Below are 25145 nucleotides of genomic sequence, written 5' to 3' on the forward strand. Positions count from 1 at the left end.
CACACTAGGGCCAATTTAGAATCACCAAACCGGCATGTCTTTGGACTGTGGCAGGAAACCGGAGCGCCTGGAGGAAACCCACGCAGACACAGGGAGAACATGCAAACTCCACGCAGGGAGGACCTGGGAAGCGAACCCAGGTCTCCTAACTGCGAGGCAGCAGCTCTACCACTGCGCCACCATGCCACACACATATATATTCCTGTTCCAGCAAAAAAAAAATTACTGTATTCTTTAGCGTTTGTAAAGTACACACACAGTGTTTATTATAAAAGTGATATGTAATGTGACGATTGTTTTCCCATGCAATATCTTACCTTCAGCAAAAGTTAAAAAAAAAGTTCAGTTTTCAGAAACCAAAAAGGCGTTGTAAGCAGTTGTTTTATTATTAAAGTACCATGAGAAGTCTATCTTAGGAGTACAAGGAGAAACAAATGAACATGAAATGAAAAGGAGAGATTTTCAAACTAAGCTATTTGCACTCTTGCTCACATCAGATCAATCTAGAGTCACCAGTTACATTTATGCATACTTCATTGACATGACAAGAAACCAGCGCAGAGGGGGAAACCCCACATATACACCAAGGGAATGGTCAAATTTTATATGGACTGTACAGTGACTTTGGCTGGCAACTAATCCTATTGGCCTGACAATTTGAACTTTACTACTAATTACAACCTAATGTAATGTGGTGCCTGAGGGCCAGTTGCTTGTTGAATCAGATGGCATGTTAATTATTTGAATTTGGCGATCTAAATATACTCTACATATGCTCTAGATGTGCATTGTATTGTTGGAGGAGATTAAGTGAAAAGAGTATATATTTATCCAAATTTAGATTTACTTGATCAGATTTTACACAACTGTTTTTTAAAGTATTTTAATGCAGCCATTTCTTGATAAGTGCAATAGGTGTAATTGACATTGAAACAGCTGGTATGCTTGTCGGTTGCACCTGTTTGTGCTCATTGTTAATTGATTGCTATTAGAAACAACAAAGGAAAAGCAGTTTAACAAGCAAGAGACTTCCCACTGTGTGAAGTGGGGATAGCAGATGGAAGTTTTGACAGCCACAGTCTGCAGGAATGGGGATTTGTGGTCAATGTAAGTGGATTGCATTGTACTGTACAATAAAATGAGGGAACAGACTCTGTGTTTTAGTATGGGTGAATAATGTTTCTGAGTCCTGGGAGGCTTGGGTGCATTTGTCTCATGTCAGTCTCAGATTCACATAATTCAGATAATAAGAATAGAATGGATCTGGCAACGGATGCACAGGGTCAGTGGAAAGGGGGGATAAACTGGAAAGTAGCTGCTAAACCTGTGATTATGATGATATTAATTTCTGCCACCAGCTAACAACAAAAAAAGTAATGGTTGTGGCTTAAAAAGAATACAAATAACCTCAATTAAGGGTTGCAGGGGGGCCGAATTCAGTCAGGAAAAAGTTCTAGTGAAGGTACCAGTCCTTTGCTGCCAAGATAGACCTGCCACCCTGCAACCCTTAGGTATGCTATATGATTACTGAACATGAGGGTATGCTAATTAGAAAATTGGATTCTTAAAGATTTGAGACAATTCTTTTTTTTAGGTATGTACAGACTTTTCTACATAGCTCTCAAAGTAATGAGCAAAGCAAAAACTAGTTAAGATAAATTTAATGTGTACCAAAAAAGTTAAAACAACAATAAAGAAAAAAAAAATTAAGAAAAAGATCATTTATAGTAATATGTTGCTAAATCCTGAGTGGGGTTAAGTGGGTTTGATTATAAGTGAAAAGAGCTTTTAAAGTAGCATTACAATTTGAAATTGAAGGACCACGTCTGATATCTAAAGGGATAAAGCTCCACTGTACCAAAGATCTAGTGGTCTTTGTTTTCAAATTTGATTTAATCCCCCCATTAAACCCCATATGGGAGAATTTGTGCGGTACACACAAATATCTTAGCTAAGTACACTGCTTTAAAATAAACAAATAAACATCTTTGTATCTAAGCGGTATATTTTTAAAAAATATTATAGCGAAGTTTGGATTCCACTACAAATAAGCAGTATAGTAAAACAACATATTATCTACTATTCTTTATTTCAATCAGTACTTTAGAATTATAAACAAATTGAGAATGATAAAGGACAATGCTGCTTAAGTGAATTAATCACATCAGGTTATCACACTTCAGTTTAGATGAATTAAATGTCGGATTATCTGAATTTCTTTTAGTGATTATGAGACATTATTTTTCTTGTTTTGTTAGACAATGTGAAATTTGTCTTAGTCAAAACCCATACTGCAGATGTTGAGATGAGAAAAGTTCCTTAAATAAAGCAAGGTATAGTGCTATACAGTTTAGATGAGTAGGATGTTAATGTTGTCAGACATTGTCACATCAATGAGGAGATATTATTCTTTGTTTTGTAGATAAAATTAAGATGATGTTTAAATGGATGTTATTTTTAGTCAGCACCCAACCCAGGAAGTGGCAGCTTTGCTTAAGTTCAGCAAGTAACAGTAATGTAATAACAGATTCAAAGAAGACACAGATAACCCTTTCTGTGTCAAAAACAGAATAAAATACTTTTATTACTTGATATTTGATGTTGCACGTGGACTTCAATTCCACCATTTTCCAAAAAATGTCTATTCCCATGAGAATTATCTTCTGCAAATATTTCATTGGATGTCTGACTGTGAGATCTTCTAAAACTCTCACAAACCCTATTTTAGAGCATCAAATCTCTCCAGTAATGATTGATTGCAGCCCGGTCTATTCACTCTTTATATTTCCATCCGAAGCATGGATGTGTTTATGTTGTCTGGAACCATCATATCAATAAGGACACGTTGTTTAATTTTCTTATTTTGAAAAATAATATTGAGATGATTTCTGATGGGGCGGCTGCTGCCTCGCAGTTAGGAGACCCAGGTTCGCTTCCCGGGTCCTCCCTGCGTGGAGTTTGCATGTTCTCCCCGTGTCTGCGTGGGTTTCCTCTGGGCACTCCGGTTTCCTCCCACAATCCAAAGACATGCAGGTTAGGTGGATTGGCGATTCTAAATTGGCCCTAGTGTGTGTTTGTGTGTGTCCTGCAGTGGGTTGGCACCCTGCCCAGGATTGGTTCCTGCCTTGTGCCCTGTGTTGGCTGGGATTGGCTCCGGCAGACCCCCGTGACCCTGTGTTCGGATTCAGCGGGTTAGACAATGGATGGATGGATGATTTCTGATGTATGTATGGTTATCGGATTAGCATGTACCAGATTCTGTGTTTTCTATCTAGTAAAATGAAGTCCTTTATTTTAGTGTACTCTTATCACGGCCATAGAGAGAAACAAGTAACAATTTCACTGCATTCTAAAGACATGACATGACAGGACTGTGACTATTAAAACGAATTAACTGTACAATCCCAGATCTTAATCATTTTCTCTGTGACATATTCAAACCACAAATCAGCAGCATTTCCACCAATCTCACAATAAATTAGTCAGTGTATGATGCAGACTACCCTGTAATTATCTTAGGTATATCTGAGTGATATTACTTTTTTTGTTGTTTATATTATTACTATATTTACACCTACTTTAGCCTATTCTGACATTAAGAAAGTACAATCTATCCAATTTTATTTTGTTTGTTTCCCAAAGTTACTTGATTCATTTACTGTAAGTCATTTTATTTTTGTGAATAAATGGAAGTATGCAGTTTTTCCCTACCATTGTATATACTCTTTGAAAAGCCTGGATTTAAATTGCATTTCTGTCTAGGATTTTTTCAATTTACGTGGTGATTGAACTATCTGCTTATTAGTTTGCTAAATGTCATTCTTCCATGAAAAGTGCAGAATGGTGTTATAGCTAACTTTGACTGTGACGACTGGCAAGGAGCTGCCAATGGGAAATGAGAATCAAACAAGAAGGCTCAACATGGAACATTCTATGTTTATCTATCTATCTATCTATCTATCTATCTATCTATCTATCTATCTATCTATCTATCTATCTATCATTAGCCACTCCTTATCTATCTATCTATCTATCTATCTATCTATCTATCTATCTATCTATCTATCTATCTATCTATCTATCTATCTATCTATCTATCAGCAGATTGTCCACAAAAAAATATTTTTCAGGAAAACTATGGTAGTCAATCTGTCAGTTTTTAAGGAAACCAGTAGTAGGTGTACAAATCAGTATTGCACTAGGGGTGTTGAAGGATGTCTGAATAAACTGTGCTTTAAATAAGCAGTCTATAAATTTAACTTTACCAGGCATTTATATTTGTAGCTTTGTGTGATGAAGGAAACAAAGTTGAATGGTAGATTGTGAAATCACTTGGTCTTGGTAACCTCTACAGTATTTTTCTTTACATGGTTTTGCAAATTGTAAACAGAGATACAAGAGTATCAAGTATCAAAAATTGATGGATCCACCAGAAGATATTCCCCATATAAAGTTGTGATTTTGAAATTTTGACTCCATCTAAATACCTGCACTATGTCTAGTTATTTGTGTAGAGCAAATACCTCAGGAACAATTTTGCTCATAATCAAAAGGGTTGTAGCATATCACCATTCAAATACCTGTGATAAGCTTAATTTGATTTGATTTGTTTTGCAAATAAACAGACTGGGACATCATTCGAGTAGCAGTCAAAATGTGTTTTGAGGAACCTAGAATTAATTTTTGATTCTGTCCCAGTATTTTCCATACATATGCTAATATGCATATAAAAAAAAAAATCCATCCACATATATTCATAGTAGAGTTGTTGTGAATTTCCCCTTGGGATTAATAAAGTATCTATCTATCTAGATCTCTTGGTCCAAAAACCTGACTAATGTCTAAAACATGTATTGTATAGTCATTCAACCTTTGAGTGGATTCTTCCTAATATATTTTGACATAAATGTAAATACTGTGTAATAAAACATTTAAACTGCAATAACTGTCATTGCACATTTAGCAGGGTAACACAATGGTTATTGCTGCTCCCTCACAGCTCCAGAGATCAGGATGTAAATCTTTTGAGTGCATTTGTTCATGCCATGTTTTTGAAAGTCCTTCTCTAGACATGTGAGGTCATCAGCTTTCTCCCACATCCTAAACACTTGAGTGTTAAGTTAACAGAAAACGCCACATTGTTAGACCATCATCTTTTCCAGGGTTGACTTCTGCTTTGCATTACAGGCCACACATTTTTTTTTTATTACAGCCCTATAATAAAAAAGAAGATCCAGAGAAAATGAAGGGTAATTTGTTACTTAACTTAATTTGTATAATGTAGCATATTTTATATGATCTTTGCAGCTCAATTTTCTTTACAAAACAGTTCATTAAAAAAATGAAGGTGAAAATAATATAATACTCTGTAAAATTAGATTAGTAGGTTGAACTATTAAATTACAATCTTAAATTCAGCTTGTAGAACAGATACAAGGTAACTCATACTTCACTGCTTCTTTAATCTACTAGATCATTTGTAAATTAGGTAAATTAGCAAAAAGACACAGTTTTTCTTATGACTTCTGTTTTCCTCTCCAGCCTTGAATAATACAGACATAGCTCCAAGTACATTGAAATTGTATTAATTCCAACCAAACAGGAGAACTAAGGCACATAAAATGAAATTTAATGTCCCAATTGGAGTGGTTCTCATAGTCATGTCTACCTCACTTTTCTACTATTATGACATGGGGTGTAAATGTTTGTCCAAAGTGGACAACTGCATGCAATGACGAGGAAATGAAAATTAACATTTAGAAGACAACATGAAAGAGATCTCAGATAAAGTCAAAAACCAGGAAAGGAGCAATATCAGACTATGAAAGGCAAAAGTCATAGTTAAAATAATAAAACAGAAATCCTAATCTATGCCCTTTCCAATATCTAACCTCCAGCAAACATGGTTTTCATTTTATTGTGAATCCAAGGGGCACCAGTAAATTACAAGACCAGCACCAGATTTTTTTGTTAACAACAATATGGATGCCTTCATGACAACCGTGCACAAAATGGCAGCACTGACAAGGAAAAATGACCAAAAATGGGGTAACATCAAAAGTATTACAATAAAAAGGATAACGAAAAACAGTTACAGAATAAAACACATAGAAACCAAAAAGAGAATTTTGACACTCGCTTATCTTACTGGCCACCTTTAATGACTCACTCAATTGCAATTGTTATAATCCCAATCACCTCCTATCATCCCCTACCTTCTTTCTAAATCTTCTGTCTTCTCTACCTGCCATTGCTCCTTACCCCAATTTGCCTTAAAACCCTAGACTCAAAGCCTGTTAAATGCAAACCAGAGATTTGCTCCACAGAAACACCCAAAATCCCACAATATTATGTGATAGTACAAATTTCTAAGTCACAAGGTATATTTTAAGAGTTAGTGCCCCCATAGTAGCTTCCTTTCTCCCATAATAAGAAGTTGCACCATCCACACTTTGGAAGTGTTTTCCAGTTGTCTGACTGTCTGACCTTTTTCTCATTCTATTTGCCTTTGGAATGTCAAATTCAGGACAATCTTTTTCCCTCACAGATGTCACTATTGACTGTCAACCAGCTCAGTGCGATGGCTGGCTCAGCCAACAAGGAAATATCAGCATTAAAAGTGTTACAGAACAGTTGTAGGAGCCATAAAAGCCCTAAGAAGGCAACAGTTTTATAAATTGGCAGGGATGAATTATGTGAACATGCCATACTTCCATACATTGTAGATGGATTGGATGCCCTAAAAATTCTAAGGGCATGTAGGATATGAATTTAGAACAGTCTTGATAGATATTAGCAATGCTCTATATTAGTGCTCCAGGCAGGAAGCCTAAAGCATACAGAAGATGTTTGACATGCCTCATAATTAGAGAATAGGACCAGGATGGAACTGCCAAAAGTGTGCGTGGTTGCAAGTAACAAGCTACTGGACTATCCTTTACATACTAAAAGAATAGGAAGCAAAAGCAATTACTTTGAGAGGTGACCCTTTAAATTGACATGATGACTAGGGGTGCAGAGACACCAGGGTTACATTGGGAGTGTAGCCTGGGGTGTGTGTTGCACAAGAGGGCTACTTTTGTATATGTTTTCATTACTTTAGGCATGAGGACAACTGTGAAAACATTCCCTTGGTGTTACAAAACAATAATATAAAGTGCAACCTTCCCCTTGTGAAGGTGGGTTTCTTTTTTTCTGAATGTTCCATGTTGAACCTTCTTGTTTGATTCTCATTTCCCATTGGCAGCTCCTTGCCAGTCGTCAGTTCTTGTAAATTTCCTTAAGGTAATTAGTACTAGGGTGTTGCACCATGTTATCCATTATGGATGTAGTGAGAAATCAAGCAAAATTACACCTTTTATTGGGTAACTAAAAAGATTACAATATACAAGCTTTAGAGGCAACTCAGGCTTCTTCTTCAGGCAAGATGTAATTAGCCTGGATTACATCTTGCCTGAAGAAGGGGCCGAGTTGCCTTGAAAGCTTGTATATTGTAATCTTTTTAGTTAGCCAATAAAAGGTTTAATTTTGCTTGACTTCTCACTTAAGGTAATTATAAAGCGGAAGATGGCATAGATTTTAAAACAATATGAATAAGTGACATTTGCTAACTAAACCACAGTGATCAATTTTTCATTGATTATGGACTGGCAGAAAGATTTCTTTGAAAACTCTGAATTTAAAAAATTGTAATCTCAAGCTTTTGTTGACTAACTCAAAGCTTGCTTGTATAGGAAAGCACATAATTCAGACAAACTTGGTGGTTTTGAATTAGCACTGCTGGGGTCTTGTCACAATCTGCTTTAGATGGCAGTAAGTCTAAAGGTTGTGCCAATCTGAAAATATACACCGGGATTTTGAGTTTCCTTTAAGTAGCCGCCACTGGGGTCTCTCTGTCTGTCTGCTTGGCTGTTGCTCAAAAGCCATCAAGGTGAAAGGCTACCATGTAAAGACAGAGAGCCCATTTCATGAGCTGCCCGATGAACTGGCGCCTTGCCTAAACAGCCAGCCCGTTGTGGCACTAACATAGAAAGACCTCTTTGGCAAGGTGACTTGATTCACAAGAGGGAGAAGTCATTCATAAGTGGTATAAATGCAACTGGCAAGGTCTTCCATTAATCAGCCCTTTTTCTAAAAAGAAGAATTTTTTTTTTTTTTTTTTTTTTGTTTAACAGGCCTAAAGATTTTTCCTGTGGTCATACCCCTCTTCCCACAGGTGTCATCTCATTTTATAGCCAAAGCATGATGCCTTTTGCTGTCTGTTTAATAAGGCACAAATCTCAAGGTAGCTGCCTCCGTTGTTGACCTGCCAGGCAGCACTTCTCTTTTTATATATTGTTGAACAGCCACCCCTTGTGGACAATGAAAGCTTTATAGCAATTCCCCAATTAGCTGTAATCATTCTTGTTAAAGTTTGCAAGTGCCTTAGAACATGATGAATGTGAAGTATTCATGCATCCCTCTGCTGCTGGCTTGTAAGAAGCTCTGAGCTCCTTCTTGCTTTCTCTTCATGTTGCAGATTGAGAATGTCGATGCCTGCCTTAGCTTTCTGGCAGCCAGGGGAGTGAACGTGCAGGGTCTGTCTGCAGAAGGTAAGAAGTCTATGCTTTTCAAAGTATTCTCACAAACTTTTTTTTTTATTAAGGGTTAAAAAGCTAGAATGTGAAAGATCTTGTCATTTAAGGATAATAATCCCAAATGAAGTTTGTTTTTCTTTAAAAAGTCTAGATACAAAATTACTTAAGACAGCCTGTGAAAATGTAATTGTATTATCAAAAATATGTGCATATAGTTTATCAATGGTTTTTGAGTAGCCACTATGTTAATTTCTTGACATATAGCTCCTCAGCTTGTTTTATTGTTTTCATAATTTTTATTTAGACCTGAGATTACCAGTGTTAGATTTTAATGCTGTAATAGATAATTGAGGTGGTGACACATACTGTACTGGAACAGTAAAACTAATTAAGTATCAACAAATAAATGGCGAATACATAGGCTGTACATGCTGCTGACTGTAATTAAAGAACTTGGATATGATGGCATACTGTGCAGTGAAAAGGAAAATAACAGTGATAGTCCAATGAGTCCGAGGCACATTAGCTTTGGATTAGTATTTGTGGAATGGAGGAAGCTGATAAAACAAAAGAGTGAATACAGAGGAGTCAAAGAAGGGAAAGGAAGAAGAAGAATGTAAGTTGTAAAGACATCTATTCAATTACTGTTTATTTGTGAAATAGTTAATATACATGTTAATGTCTTAATCATGAAAAGAAAGACTCCACCATGTCACACATTTGTTTGCTCTGCTGTCCTTTTAGCTCCAGAAAATTGAGTCCTGGTTTAGTCGATATCTGTGAGGATTGTGCATGTGCTCTTTCTCTACAGGGTTTTTTTTTTATGATTTTATTGTTTAATGTCCATTGATGACTCTTAAGTGGCTTTATATAGATGTGTGAGTGCCTGTACTGTGTGATTTTAGGTTAATTTAGGTTTTGCCCTCCAGTGCTGCGGTGATCGGCTCCAGACACCTCCGACTCTCTAATAACTTAGGTGGGTTTTTGAATGGACATTTTGTATTAATGGACATACTAACAAATGATAGAAAAATTCATTAGCATTATAGCATAAAAGTTAGCACTGTCAACCCATATCTAAGGTGACTGGAGTGCTGATTTTGCGTATTCTTGTTGTGTCTGCATGAAACTTCTCCATGAGATGTTCTATTTTTCTGCCACTTATCAAAAGTGCACATATAAGGTTAAGACTCTGGCCATACTACTATGTTTTTGTTTCAAAACACCGACGCTAGTCGCTGGTTTTGCCTTTTGCCAACACTTCCCCGGCATTTTCATCTCCCGAAAATGGATACTTCTGAAAATGCTCTCCAAAGCCATATACTGTACTTCTGGAAATGCAGCCTCAGTGTGGTGTGGATGGGCGAAAATGCAGTTTTTTGAAAACACAAACTTTAATCTTGTTCCAATTTGTTTGTGCTTATTATGTGGTCATTCACTGACTGGATCCTGTTTTTTACATTGTCTCATTCCCTTATTTGTCACCCTTCATGAAAGTAAAACCTGTTCCAACAAAGCGGTCATAGAAGAGTTGCTTTCCATGATGCTTGTTTTGTTTAAGAGCATATCACATTAGACAAGTTTTCCAGTGATTTTTTTTCAGTTGTAGCCTTCATCCAATGCTTCTCTGATAGGCTCTAGCCACATGTGACTCCATAAATGAATTATGTTGTTTTTTAAAAAGGATATATTAATGGAAAAACTAACAAATGGTTTACAAATTCTGCAGCACTGTGGCATAATAGCTAGCATTGCTAACTCATTACTAAGGTGAATGGAGTTCAATTTCCTGTCCACTTACTATCTGTGGTGATATTGCATATTTCTCCTGTGTCTGCTTGAGGCTTCTCCATGGGTTCCGTTTTTTTTTTTTTTGACCATTTGTCAAAAATACACATGTAAAAGGTGATGCCTGATTAGCCTAGAAAATGGGTATGAGTGTGCCCTGTGAAGAACTGGCACCCTATCCAAGATAGGCTCTCACCCTGTACTTATTGCTGTCATGAGACATTAAGGCACCCCTGACTACACAATTTTAATTAACTAGGTTTTCAATATAAATGGATTAGTGGAAACATTGACAAATAGTATGAAAATGCCAAGGGATAAAACCCACGGAACTGAATTTAGGATATCATTTCTTTCCACATCTCAAAGACATATATATCTTCAGTTAACTGAGTCTAGTGTAATGGACTGGTGTCCCATCCAGACCTGGCTCCTGCTTTATGCCTGTTTGCACAACCCTATGGTGTTGGAAATGGGCTTATATAATAATAGGATGCGCTGATTAAAAAAAAAAAAATTGGCAAATTATAGTATATTTATGGCTTATTTTATTTACTTTTGAAAATGGCGAATGACATTTGGCAGAGCCAGAACTGACCCCAATAGCTACAGATTAGTTTGCATAAACATATCCCAAAATTCTGATTTAAGCCCTCTCAAAGTTCTCTTAACTCCGAGAGAGTATACATCGTTCTTTTTATTTTCATATCCACTAACTCCTGGTTTGGATCATGGTGTGTCATATTTTGTGGTAGTTGCAGCAGGGTCAAAAGCAGAAGCTGGCCTCAAACGACACACTATTAGAAAACTCAGCCATGCACATACACACAACAACAATTCAGAGACAACCGTCAACCTGACCTTGGAGGAAGCCAAACTTTCCCAGAGGAAATTTAAATGAACACAGGGAGAAAGTGCAAAATCACTTTCAATTTCTATACAGGCAATTTTGAAAACTATCAGATCTGAACAAAAGGATTATTTTCATATGAATGTATTCACTTTTTCCATTTGTTACTATTCTAAGAATGAATTACTGACATTTGAGTCAGCGTTTTTTTTTTTGGTCCCTCATACAACCAGATGATACAGTATACAGTGGCAGTGAATCCGTTTTTAATTTAGGCAGATTAGTTTTACTTTTGCAGAAGCTTTCATGTACTGCCTGACTTTTTACATTTAAGTAATGTATACTATTTACAGGATCTCCGCACACTCAGTGATAAATCTCAACCTTTTAAAGGTAATACTCCTTTGCAGGCTCTAAATATAAAATAGAGGCTTACTTTTCAGTTCTATTTTAGATGTTATCTGTAAGTGCTTTGAAGCTGATGTATTTTCTTCTTTTTAAATCACAAGCCATATGTTGTTTGACTTGATTCTATTTTCATATACTATAAAAAATAGACTGGCAATTAAATTAACAGCAGGCAACATAATAAAAAGTTTCTTAGACTGGCACAAAGCTGTGATGCCCTTTAAAAGTCTACAGAATAAAAAAGTGACTGTTTGATGTTTAAAGATCTGGACCAAAACTTATTGTTGCTGCAGTAAAATCCCCAATGAAGCATTGTGTGAAAACTGTTAATGTGCGCAACATTTATTGACTGGTACAGTATATCTGCTCAAATGTGAAGGTTAAAATCAGCTCTATGATTTCTTGGAAGGCTCTTCATAGTTAGACATATCACACTTTCAGTTTGGCTATGTTTTTGTCAGGTCATAGATAGGATATCTGTTAATGTTTTATAATTCTGGATTAAGCATGTAGTAGAATTTTAATTGAATAGCTGGATCAGATGACATTTGGCAGTTGATTTCAAAGTGTAACACATAAGGTTGACAAAAACGTTAAAAGAGGAAAATGCATGGTAAAATTGTGTTAGAGTAAAGATAACAATAGTATATTTATTCATTCATTTTTCTATTTCCCTTTGTATGGTCACATGGAACCAGAGGCTATGCTGGCAGCATCAGGATGTCAGCCTATTTTAAGGGCACATTAATTCACACACCAACTAGAATAGGGATCATTTAGAGTTGAAAACTAAAAAAGAACTTCTTTGAGATGTTAGAAGAAACCAGGAATGCAGATATAAAAACCATACAGCCACAGACTAGAGTTATGCTAAATACACTTAATTATAATGGGAGTTATTTAATTCTATTTTGACCTATATTACAACATAATATTGCATTCTGATACCTCCTTAATCCAGTATATTATTACGAAACATTCTGGAACATATCCTAGCTGCACTGGTTACAAGACTGGAAACCTTCCGGGACAGGGCCCCCTTATACACACACCCACACAGACACAGGGCCAGTTTCACAAGGAGAATGTAAAGATGCTGCATAGTAAAGGACCAGGTGCATTATTTGAATCTATGACAATAAAATAGTGAGAAAACAGAATTAACCATTGTGCCACCATGCAGTCCCCCTTTCATTTGTCTTCTCCAAAATAAAATGGAATATAATTGCTACAAAAATGAATTATATGCTGAATCCTGTCCTCCGTACCATGTGAACTATATCAGAGAAGACTTATTAATACTGATTTATCTTGAATGCAATTTATGTGTATTATAAGAGCATTTAACACACCAGCATGTAACTAATTAAAAGTAATTCTATCTGTAGGAGCTACATAAGTCCTTTTTTGAAGATTAGCTTGATGAATATTGGTCTGTAAGTGGAAGCTCCAAGTTCGAGCCATTATGGTGCTAAAGACAAATGATATTAAAGGTGGCATACTCTACTTTTTGAATAGCAAGCTCAAGCACAACATATTGTAATAATACTCAGTACATGAGTCTGTGATGGCAATACCATTATAGATACTATTGAGGCTAAGCCTTCCTAAAAGGATTACAACAATTCTTGCTTAACTTAACTTGTAAATTGGGTGTTTGTTCTGTGGACAGAGTTATGAGTGTGATAGGCTCGGTAAAACATTTTAAGTACAGTATTTTATGATTTCATGATGAAGGACATTAAAAATGTGTGAATTATAGTTAAAGCCCCTCTTTTTTTAATATATAATTTCAATAGGCTATTTTACACAAACATTAGAAACTAGATTTTGCTCATGGAAGACTGCTCTAGAAGATAATGCTGAAGAAGTCCTGCAACAAAGGAATTTGATTGTAGTGCTGATCACACTTAAAGCTGTCATGACTTAAAGTTGCAACAGATATAAGTTCTATCTCAGCTCTTAGGGAACACATGCCTTTTCGTAAAGACATTGCATAGTCTGCAACTTAAAACTCTCACCTTTATTGCATGCATTCTGATTAGGGTTGTATTCACTGAACCCATTTAAGGTAAACTAACATTATTAGGTTATTAATTCTGCTGAGCTTTACTTGCAAGTAGTTCATTTAAAAATAACTTTTTCTTTTCTTCCATTAAATTAACAATTTGAAATATTTATCTCTTTGCTGCCTTTAAAAATTATGTTTCTCTCACTATCCTACGCTTAATCCTTGTATGGTAGCGCTGCTGCCTCGCAGTTAGGAGACCCGAGTTCGCTTCCCGAGTCCTCCCTGCGTGGGGTTTGCATGTTCTCCCCGTGTCTGCGTGGGTTTCCTCCGGGTACTCCGGTTTCCTCCCACAGTCCAAAGACATGCAGGTTAGGTGGATTGGTGATTCTAAATTGTCCCTAGTGTGTGCTTGGTATGTGGGTATGTGTGTCCTGCAGTGGGTTCGCGCCCTGCCCGGGATTGGTTTCTGCCTTGCGCCCTGTGTTGGCTGGGATTGGCTCCAGCTGACCCCCGTGAACCTGTGTTTGGATTCAATGGGTTGGAAAATGGATGGATAGATATATGGAAATTTTTAACTTCTGATGAATAGTTTCTAGTAGTGGACCCAGAGAGAGTGTGTGTGTGTGTGTGGGGTGAAAAACAAAAAGCTTTCGAGATGTATGATGTCAGATATTTTCTGTGAAATCTGGAAATGCCAGACTTTAAACCTTGAAAAGGGTTATCTGAATCCATTTTCCATTCTTCAACATGTAATAACATTTTCTTTTGTCATTACTGGTGAGAACACCCCCATCTCCAAGGCTCTTAGTGAGATCACATTAACTCTCTATATATCTATTCTTTTGGCATTGCATTGGTATTATAATATTTACTTACCTTGTATAGAAGAACTTCTGTATTCCACATACTAAATACAAACTGTATATACAAATCCATAAACAAAGTCAAAGTCTATTTAGCTTAAATTAAGTGGCGGCCAAGGCCCTACCTAAGTATGCTACAATACCCTGTTGCATAAAGTGACAGAAATATAAAACAATTCAAACACTCATATGCTCATATGCTCCATAGACAACTGGGAAGGAACTTGGTGAAAAAAGGAGTGCCAAAAAAGTGTGAGACCAGAAGTAAAATAGAATATAAAAGGGTTAGTCTCATTGTTTGCCACAGTAAATGACAGACATTTATACTCTATGATCAGCCCAACCAGGCACTCTACTAAATGTATACTGTGATAAAGTAACTGGGACTGAAGGGTAATCTCCGTAATTTTTTGCCTGCTTCTTTAAGAGTTTGGGGTTCAGTAGCTAAAGGACACAGTCTCCCCCTGTAATTTTTATATCTCTTTGGAATTGTTAAATAGCCCATATCTTGGAGTCCTACTGTATGCACTGGCATATCTCTCTCTCTCTCTATAAAATCCAATGCCTGTCTGTCTGTATGTCTGTCTGCTTTTCACGAGAGAACTACTTAGCAGATTTAGATCTGTTGTTTTTTCTAGAATTTGCTTGAACATTCCGGTTGATTCTGCGACTTTACTCATCGCACTAAAAATCATAGTTCGCTTGCAGGAGCAATATATTCGCACTAATCCGTGACAGAGGCTGCAACCCGAGGGAAGAGGGAAGTGTGACGTCAGGAGTAGGGAGCCAGACAGGGTCCTCCTCACTGTCCTGTTTCACTACTACACAGGCAGAGCTGTGGGGGACGGCTAGTAGGTAACTGAATAAAGCGGGTAAAGACATTTACAATGTACATCTTAAAGATGGATTACATAATTAGACCTTACATGGACACCAGTGTAAAGTCTGCTAACTTGTTCATCCTATTGCTGGTTGTGAAATTTGTAGAAGAATTCCTAATGGAAGTAAAATGATTTGAACAGCCTGTGCGTAAAGTCATGTAACCAACTGAACTTGAGACACATGAACAATCCTTAATAATCTGTCTGAATTGTCCTACTATTATTAGTTTGAAAAAGCATCTCTTGAATTTTAGAGCAATTTGAGGACTAAAGATTAATATTAAAACTTGTTATTTACCTATTTTTCATCCATACAGTATATTTTCAAAATATATTTTTCTTATTTAATTATACTAGGAAGCTATGTCTCAGTATTTAAGTTCCATTTTATCTTGGAGAAATTAGCAATTTATTAAAATGGTTTTGTGCATTGTTCATGAAAATGTCTAAAATATATCTAAAAGTCCACCTCACGATCAATTTATCCAATTTTCAAACACACTTCTTTCTCTCTTTCTGAGAGGCATGTGGCGCTTAACCCTATCCTGACAGCATAGACACATTCAGGTACTATATGCATCCATATTTTCTCATGCTGCACCAATTTCACATCTACAATTAGCCTATCATGCCTATTTTTGGGATGCAAGGGGAAACTGGAGAACCTTGGTAAAGCTCTGGGGAATTTTGGGAGAATGTGCAATCTACATATAGATATTGAATAGACTAAGGGCAGAACTTGGATACATGAATCTATGCAGCAAAAATATTAACCACTAGAGCACCATGTTACCCAGAAGACACAATCTGCACTGCCTTGAGTTGACAACTGCTGGGATGCACTTCCAGTCCTCTCCACTTTGAAGTGAATTAAGCAGTTCCGAAAATGTGCATATTCTCCTGGATTGTAAATTAAGTCTAGAAATTTTACATTGTGTGGTGTAGTGGTTATAGCTTTGAATCTTGGACCCAAAGGTGTTGCTTTAATTGTTGTTTGTGATTGCTGGGTTTCTCTGAGCAAATCACTTGCTTGTGTGCCAACTGTAAATATTTGTATTGTATCCTGAGTTTGTAGTTGCCCTGATTAAAGTTGTCAGGCTAATACAGAATATTTTTTGTAGACTTGACAATACCATGTCCTTTACATTGCACATGCTGCTAACAGGATATGTCCTATCTGTGACTCTGAACTGGAACAAGAGGGTGTTAGATTTGATGAATAAATGGTGGTATCTATACTGTCTTCTGATGAAATTATTTAAACAGAACAAGTGAGTCATTTATCCTTATGAACAATTATACTTTCAATTTTAATTTTCGCAATCTGCATTTACAACTTAATAAAACCTAGCAGGTATTGTGACTCTAAATTTGACATTCTTGCAATTACATTTTTCAAATGTTGTTTTAAAGAATTGTGGAAGTAAGGAGTTTCAACGACATTTAAAATGAAGTACTGGAGTATTTCACACCATTTTCAAGCTTCTGAAATCATTCTGAAATTATGGTGAATTCAAAGCTTAAAGTATGTCGGCCTGAGTCTTCCATACAAATTCAAATATTGACCAGGCAAGATTTGCAGTGTCATAAAACGCTCTTAGCATCATAAAGACTGTTATGGGTTTTTTTTTTTTTTTTCTAGGGACTTTTTCTGTAGGATCTTGTACTTTTTAAAGAAACTGTTGAACCTAACTACTTACTAATAATACAACATACTATTCTCATGCATGTATAATCTAGTTTAGAGGCATGTCATGCAAAGCCTATCCATGTAGCACTGGGAACGAGTCCTGAACTACACTGGACAAGACTTCTGACCACAACAGGGCATACTGTACTTTCACACACACACAGCTGATTTATAATTAACAATCACCCTAATGTGCAAACTCTGCACATTAAAAGTCAGGTGTTGAGACTGAAACCCACAATGCTGAACAATGTGCTGTCCTGGCTTTCTATATAACTCAGATATTTTTAGACATGTCTTTAGCTTACATGGTGCTTTTCAGAAGTTCAAAAATCAGAAACAAGGAAAGAAGTCAAGGTGGATGGGGCGTTAAGTTTAAGAGACAAATTCCATAAAATTACATTTGAAACCTTAATATCACAGTATTTCTGAGAAGATTTCAGTTGGGTCCATCTTTACACTAAGTGAGCAAATTATTAACATCACTATACTAATTCTAGGCAGGACCTCCTTTTGCTCTCAAAATAGTCCAATTCTTTCATGACATGGATTCCACTAGATGCTGGACACATTTTTTGAGATTCTTGTCCATGTTGACATGACTGAATCATGCAGATTTGTCAACTGCGCATTCATACTGTGATTCTCCGTTTCTATTGCATCCCAGAGATGTTTGTTGGATCTTGATCCATGAAAGGGAAGGCCACTTAAGAATATTGAACTCATTGTCGTTTTCATAAAAGCAGTTTGAGATGACTTTTGCTTTGTGACATGAGGTGTTCAAAAAGCTGCAAGTAGCCAAGATGGATACATTATAGCCATGAGTGGATGCACATGATCAGCAACAATACTCAGATAGGCTGTGACATTGAATAGATAATGGATTGGTATTAATGGGTCCAACATGTGCCAAGAAAACATTTCCCATGACATTAGACTACCACCATCAGCCTGGACTGCTGACACAGAGTAGGTTGTGTGCAGGGATTAATGTTGTTCATGCCAAATTTGGACCCTACCATCTGTGTGCCTCAGCAGAAATCAATAATTCATCAGACCAGGCTACAGTTTTGGTGAACCTGAGCCTACTGCAACCTTGGCCTTCTTGTTCGTGGCTGACAAGTGTGGATCCTGCCTCGGTCTTTTGCTTGTGTAGCCCATCCACCTCAAGATTTGTTATGTTGTTCATTCTCAGTTGCTTTTCTGTTCATCACAGTTACCTGAGTTTCCATAGTCTTTCTGTCATCTCAAAACAGCCTGGCTATTTTCCTCTGATATTCTCTCATCAACAAGACCTTGCTGTCCACAGAACTGCTGCTCACTGGATGTGTTATATTTTTCACGATAGTCTGAGTAATCTCTAGAGCCAGAATGATCAGTTGTCAGTTCTGGAGGGCTGTAGAGTCTACAGGTTTTTGTTCCAATCCTGTTTAATAAACTGTTGCCAATAATGGATCTCATTTAATTGTACATGCTTGTTAGTGTTTTAGCTCTAGATCATCAGGTCACTTCTTGTGTTTTAAAAGTGGATGGGTAATTCTCACTTCAGTTCACTTCTAAATATTTTATAAAACCAAACAGTATGCAATGAACACATACAAGTGTAAATGAAAATGAGTTAGATGGAGAACTGATGATTCTCTTGTCATTTGCATCTTATTGCTAATAAAAGAGGCCATTAAAACCAATGAGTGCAGCTATTTGACTATAAAAGGCAACTAAGGATGTGAAATCTTAACAAAATGAAGCATAAAAATGTTACTTCAGTAATAAGTTAAGAAATTGGGTTGGAACAAAAACCCGTTGCCACTGTGGCCCTGCAAAACTGATATTGCTCATCCCAACTCTAAAGACTGTTGTGCATGAAAATTCCAAGAGATCAGCAGTTAGCAATCATGTCTGGCACCAAGAATCATGCCATGGCCATAATATAATATATATATTATAATATTATATATATATATATATATATATATATATATATATATATATACCTGTATATCACTTTGTTATTGTACATATTTGTGTGTTTATATCACAAATAATATTTGTTTAGAGTTTTCTTCTAGTATTTACTATTTTGCTTTGCTTTGCTTGTCTTTTATTTTATTTAATGCTGTGTATATCCTGTATTTAACTGTTCTTAGTGTTTTATGAGGATAATTGTATCCAATGTTACATATACTCTGCTATTGTTTCTGAGACTCCTGTGAAGTGCTTTGAGCATGGGAAAGGCGCTATATAAATAAAATGTACCATTGCCATATGTAAAATGTATTTGGCTTGCTAAGAAATGTTTTCAACACTTTTTATGCTTCTTTCCAAATGTCTGCAACCTTTTTTGTGGTTATTCCGAAATTGCTCCACTTGTCTCAAGATATTCAAAAAGTGCGTGCATGATGAGTGTAACTAATCTTAATCATTGATGACAAAACTATGCAAAAAGAGAGGTGTTTAGATCTGAGTCTGAAAACTTTTTCAGACAAATCATCACAATGTATGAATCACTGAACCCTCTCATTGAACTAGAAACCAAAAGACAGTCACAGCAGCTGCTGTTTGGGATGCAGAAGATAATGATTTTGGTAGACATTATGTCATTTAGTGAAACTATTAAAAATCCACACATTTATACTCTTGAAGTTACAGAAGTGTATAAAGAAAGTTCATCCGCACAAAATATTGGTGAAATTCTCCTTCAATGCATGACTGAACATGATTGAAGCTGAGTTTGTAAACAAAGGAAGCAATCAAAACTTAGGTGAAGTGTTCTCCATCTACCCTACAGCCTAGATCTTGCTCCTTCAAATTTTTATTTCATTGGAACCCTTAAGGATACCACCTATGGGAATAGGTTTTTGAGTAATGTTGATGATACTGAAGAAGTAAAGAATTAAGTCAAAGATACAGGCTGGAACAAGAAGGGGCCTGAGGTTGATGGAGATTATACTGAAAAATAGAAAAAATGCATCTAGTAATCCTGTTAAATGTTCAAGTAATTACATAGTCAATGACTGGCAGTAAAAAATGTGCTACCACACTTTCTATGCAATTTTTTATTTTTTAATCTCTATCCTTCGCACACTGTTGCCGTCATCAAACACACACCACTATTGATTATAATTAAACATTTCCTTTTAGCAACCTTAGCATTGGTCGGAAGCTCCAAACTGCTAAACCAGAAAACCAGTCTTTGCCACTTGAAATAATAACTGAATAACTAACTCTGATCACACTGTTACAGCAGGAAAGGGAACTTCAGATGCTGAATTATGAAGTCAAATGAAAATAACATCTTAATAGTCCTTCACCATATGCATGTTCATGACAGGGCCTATTTAAAGGTGCCATTCAGTCTAACTTGTGCTGTATGTCTGTGTATACCTAAGGAAAGTCCACATAGACATAGAAGAACATGTAGATTCCATTCAGACAGTGGATGGACCAAGAAGTTCAGGTCACTCAGGCTCAGTGGGCAGCAGTATGATACTATGCCAGCCCAACAAGGAACCATAACTGAAATGTTGCTGTAAAAGTTATAAAATAAGGAATTAGATTTCAGATGTTTTATTTCAGAAAGGGTGTGAAGGCTTTAATTGAATACAGTAAACAATAAATTCAACACATGTTGGAAAACAATGTTTCACACAGAATTCTAAATTCACAGAAATACTGACTGTAACACATTGACACCAAGATAATTTGACTCTGCCTGTGTTTGAAAATGTTACATGAATAGAGATTGTGTAGTTATTTTGGCTCCTATGGTCTTTTCCGATATGCATACATTCATACAGTTGAAGTAACCACGTAATCAAACTCAGGGTTGTGGGGGGGCCTGGAATCTATCCAGGTATTATCTTGCACAAGGCAAAAACAACCACACAATTGCAGGGCCCACTCGCACAAACTCTAACACAAGGCCAAATTTTTAATTAACGGCTAACCAAGCCTGTAAACAAATAATTAAATCAATGTGTTTGGCCAAGTTTTCATACTTTTTCTCCTATAACTTCAGCTAACTTGGAATTAATTAACTCAGAAATGGTAACTGTTTTAAGAGCATTAGTGTATGTGACATTTTAAAAAATGGGTTTAACTTACAAAAACTACTCTGGACATGAGCACAAATCCAGACGTACAAAAATAATTTCAAAGCGATGTTATTAAAACACGTGAATACAGTTGTACTACTGGTTGGGTATAATAAATTATGTATTCATGCAATAGGTATGTGCATGTGCTTTTAAGAATAATTAACATAAAACATGCTATACATGCATCATAAACATGTAGGATATGTTTTTAAATTCTCCTGTTCATGTGAGAAGAAAGATAACAAAAGGAGGAAAATTATACACTTTCTGCTCTTTGTATTGTTTTAAGAAGAATTCATGCTGTGTTGTAAGGAACTGTTCTTTAGATATTTTTTAAAGAACTTTGTATTAATCAGGTTTCCCTTGAATACATAAAAAAGAGACATTTTGACAATGTATCAGTTACACTGGTTTTCTATTTATAATTGGCTCTTCTTGTGAGGTGTTTTGCTTAATGCAAACTTCTAGGTTTTCAAATTTTTTTGGCCATGAAAACGTAATTTGGTAGGATGATTTCAGATTATTAAAATGCTTTTCGTCTGCACCCATTTATTGCAGTTGAATATGCTGGAATCAACAAATAGTACCTGCTTTTTAGCATTTTAGAAAAGTTAGCAATGTGAGCTACTGAAGCATGAACCTTTTGCATTTTGTTCAGCATATTAACTTACACAGCAGTGTTTCTATATACTTTAGGTAATCGTTAAGTGAATATTTTATATTTATAAAATTTTATAAAATCATTTACGGGTACTGTATATTATTAGTCATCATTATTTTCTTATTTTTTTCAGTGACTTTCAAGCACTTGCATTTATAACCCAATGCAAAATACATTTAAAATTTAAACACCATTGTATTGTAATTGCTTTGTTACTTCTTCACTGACCAAACATTGGTTTCCAAGAAGCAGGATTCACAGTGCCTTTAATTATTAATGTGACACTGGCAAATATTTGATTATTTTATATTGTATCTTTATTATTCCTACAGTGTAGCTGCACTGATATTTATGAGAAATTAAAATGTAATGCAACTTTTCAGCACCTGAAAGCTGTATACAAAAATCCAATACTACATTTGGCTATACCAAGTGCATGATCCTATTTCCAGTAAACAGCTTGCCAATGTCCTTCAAAATGACATATAAAGTTCATCTAATGGTAGCTTCAGCAATCTGTCTAAGGGGAAGTTGCATATCTTATTTTTATTCCATAGTTTATTTTGGATAAAAAGTAGGGTTGGTTTTCTTATCATAATTGCAGAGAAAATCCAGATAAAAGAAGTGACTCATGTTGCTTCACCAGACAACCTGGGTGTACTTCCCACTCTGGACCCCTCATTCAATATCATTAAATTATTTTGGTCTTAATATACCAAAGCAACCTTGAAGTTCACTTCTTTGCAATTACAGTTGTTCTTCATCCCAATCATATTGGACCTTTATGTAGTCCCAGTGTTTTGTAGCAATATGTGCAAACCATTCTCTACACATTTGAATGAGAATGGATATCATCAAAAGTTACAGAAAAATGTTCTCATGTTAACTAATTGATAACACATTGTTGCAGTTTTCTTAAGAGCCAGATAGTAACAATCTCCTCTGTGGTTGATTGTTTGTTTGTAAATACAGACTTCACAAGAGGAAAGCTATATTTTAATTTAAAAGAGAGATGGATCTCTGAAGATTTGTTTAGAATAAAGCCCAAAAGACACAATTGATGTATAAAAATGAGGCTATGAAACCCTGCTGTGTTAGGTATTCTCATTTTTGTTTGTGACACTTCATTAAATGCTCATACCTTCTTCTCACTAACTGTCCTCTTTTGATTTATTTTTTTGAGGAATTTACTGTAACACATTCCCTTAGAGTACTCATCACTTATTTATGAATGCAGGTTATCTATTAATTGATAGTACTCGTATAAAAGTGAATATATATTGACTCAGGCGCTGCCGGGAGCGGCAGACTTTCCAGCAGCTCCGTGTTTTTTGTTTTTTTTTGTGTGAATTTCCCCTTGGGATTAATAAAGTATCCTATCTATCTATCTATCTATCTATCTATCTATCTATCTATCTATCTATCTATCTATCTGTCTGTCTGTCTGTCTGTCTGTCTGTCTGTCTGTCTGTCTGTCTGTCTGTCTGTCTGTCTGTCTGTCTGATTTTTGATTCAACCTTCAGCTTTTTTCATGATTGACGATCAAGCTAACTAATGATGCTCTATTTGAACTAGTCTGTCAGTATGGAATGAACAAAAACGATTGATTTATAAAATTAGTTGTTTCTGTAGAATGACTGTTTTATGAGTGTTACCAAGTTTAGTACAGGCTTCGAGTTCTTACTTGTTCTTACTTTTACCAGATTGTATTTGTAAATATACATGTAAGTATCTACATCATAAATCAAAATTATCAAAATAAATTTATGTTCATACATTCCCAATCCCTGTCATTATATAAGGAGAAACAGAGTCCATATACACCATGACTGGATGCAAGATTCAAACCTAGAATGCAGGTTCCAGAAGTTTACCTTGATACCCATGATAAATAAACTGTAAAACAGAAATTGATTGCATTGGTTAAATTTAAGGTTATATTAATAAAAAAAAAATATTTAATAAAAATCATTTTGTTGCTTGTCTTGAAGGAAGGTCATGTATGTTTTTAAGTGTATTTCTTTTAGAAAGAATGTAGTTATGTTGAGATCATGTTTGCCCCTCTGCCAACTCATCTGTGCACACAACATCTCTGTGATCGGTTAACAAAATATAATGACTAGAAGAATATATACATATTTTCCTAAACAAAAGAAATTACTAAGGTTTTAAGGAAATTCAAAAGAGCCCATTTGTACTTCCCAGCCACTGTCTAGCACCCCTGTGCTGGCCTATCAATGAACACAGACATGACTCTATATCTTCTGACTCTGTATCTTCTTATACATACTGTCAAACTGCATTACTTAATGTAGTTGACTAGCAGAGTTTATAAATGTAACTGTCACAATTTGAAGGTTATTATTCTACATTCCTAGCTTTACCATATACTCACAAATGACTTGGGGTGTGGGGGGCTGTTTCCACATCATACCTGAAAAAAGTAAAAGGTACTACAATCTTTATTGCAATATAATGGTGCACAAATGTTGCCAGAAAGCCACCTCTCACTGTCCAAATGCCTCCAGCATTGCCAGGTCAGTCCTGTGTCATAAAAAGAGTTTGTGCATTTACAGTAGCTATTCTACAGTAATAATTTGCAGTAATAATTACATTTTTGTGGGTTAATGCAGAAATGTTAGAGTTTTATGAATAAATGTGTTAACTTTACCATGTGTTAAGAGATGCAAAGCTTTTCCATCTTTAACTTAAATAAAATTTAAATTTGCAGAAAAAAAAAACCAAGAAAATGGGTGCTAAATGTGATTTCTTCTTAAATTAGAAAATACTGCAGGCTTTACTGAACCATGTTTTTCAATGAAATTGCTAATTTGTTCTTTTTGAATGGTGGCAATAGCTTACCATTCCACTCAGGATGCAAATGGCAAAATTGGTAGATAGTGATGTGTCAAAATGGCTCGATTCCTCCAGATGGATACTTTAAGCCCACTACTTAATAATATTTCATATAATATATACCTGTCAGTAATGAAAAATTGAAATCCTAAAAATGAATAACTGCAGCCTATGCAGTTACCAAATAACAGGCTATTTGACAGTCTGAGGCTTTTCCTGGTACTTTTTTCAGGAAAAAATAATGTAAGTAAAAGTAAACTTTAAACCATTAAATCATGGAATTTTGTAGATCAGCTTTTGCTTTTCAGAATTTACTTTCATTTTGCCCATGACATACTTAAGTAGGATTGCTGGCAGAGGATTTCAAGTAGAGGGCAGAAAAGGATGTGTTCTTATTACAGAGATATACTTACGGATGAATTATTTTTAGTGGAAAATATATTAATTTTTTCTCTTGTTATCTT

The 25145-nt window shown here is 35.7% G+C and overlaps 1 protein-coding gene across 8 annotated transcripts in view; it reads left to right on the forward strand.

Moving 5' to 3' along the window:
* Positions 1–25145, forward strand: part of nav3 (neuron navigator 3) — a 544841-nt gene that overhangs the window by 214482 nt on the left and 305214 nt on the right. For all 8 annotated transcript variants that reach the window (XM_039761717.1, XM_039761722.1, XM_039761719.1 and 5 more), the window contains exon 4: positions 8519–8591. In XM_039761717.1, coding sequence (XP_039617651.1) covers positions 8519–8591 — 73 coding nt within the window. The remainder of the gene's footprint in view (positions 1–8518; positions 8592–25145) is intronic.

This window comes from Polypterus senegalus, chromosome 8 (assembly GCF_016835505.1).
Source record: "Polypterus senegalus isolate Bchr_013 chromosome 8, ASM1683550v1, whole genome shotgun sequence".
NCBI classification, from domain to species: domain Eukaryota; kingdom Metazoa; phylum Chordata; class Cladistia; order Polypteriformes; family Polypteridae; genus Polypterus; species Polypterus senegalus.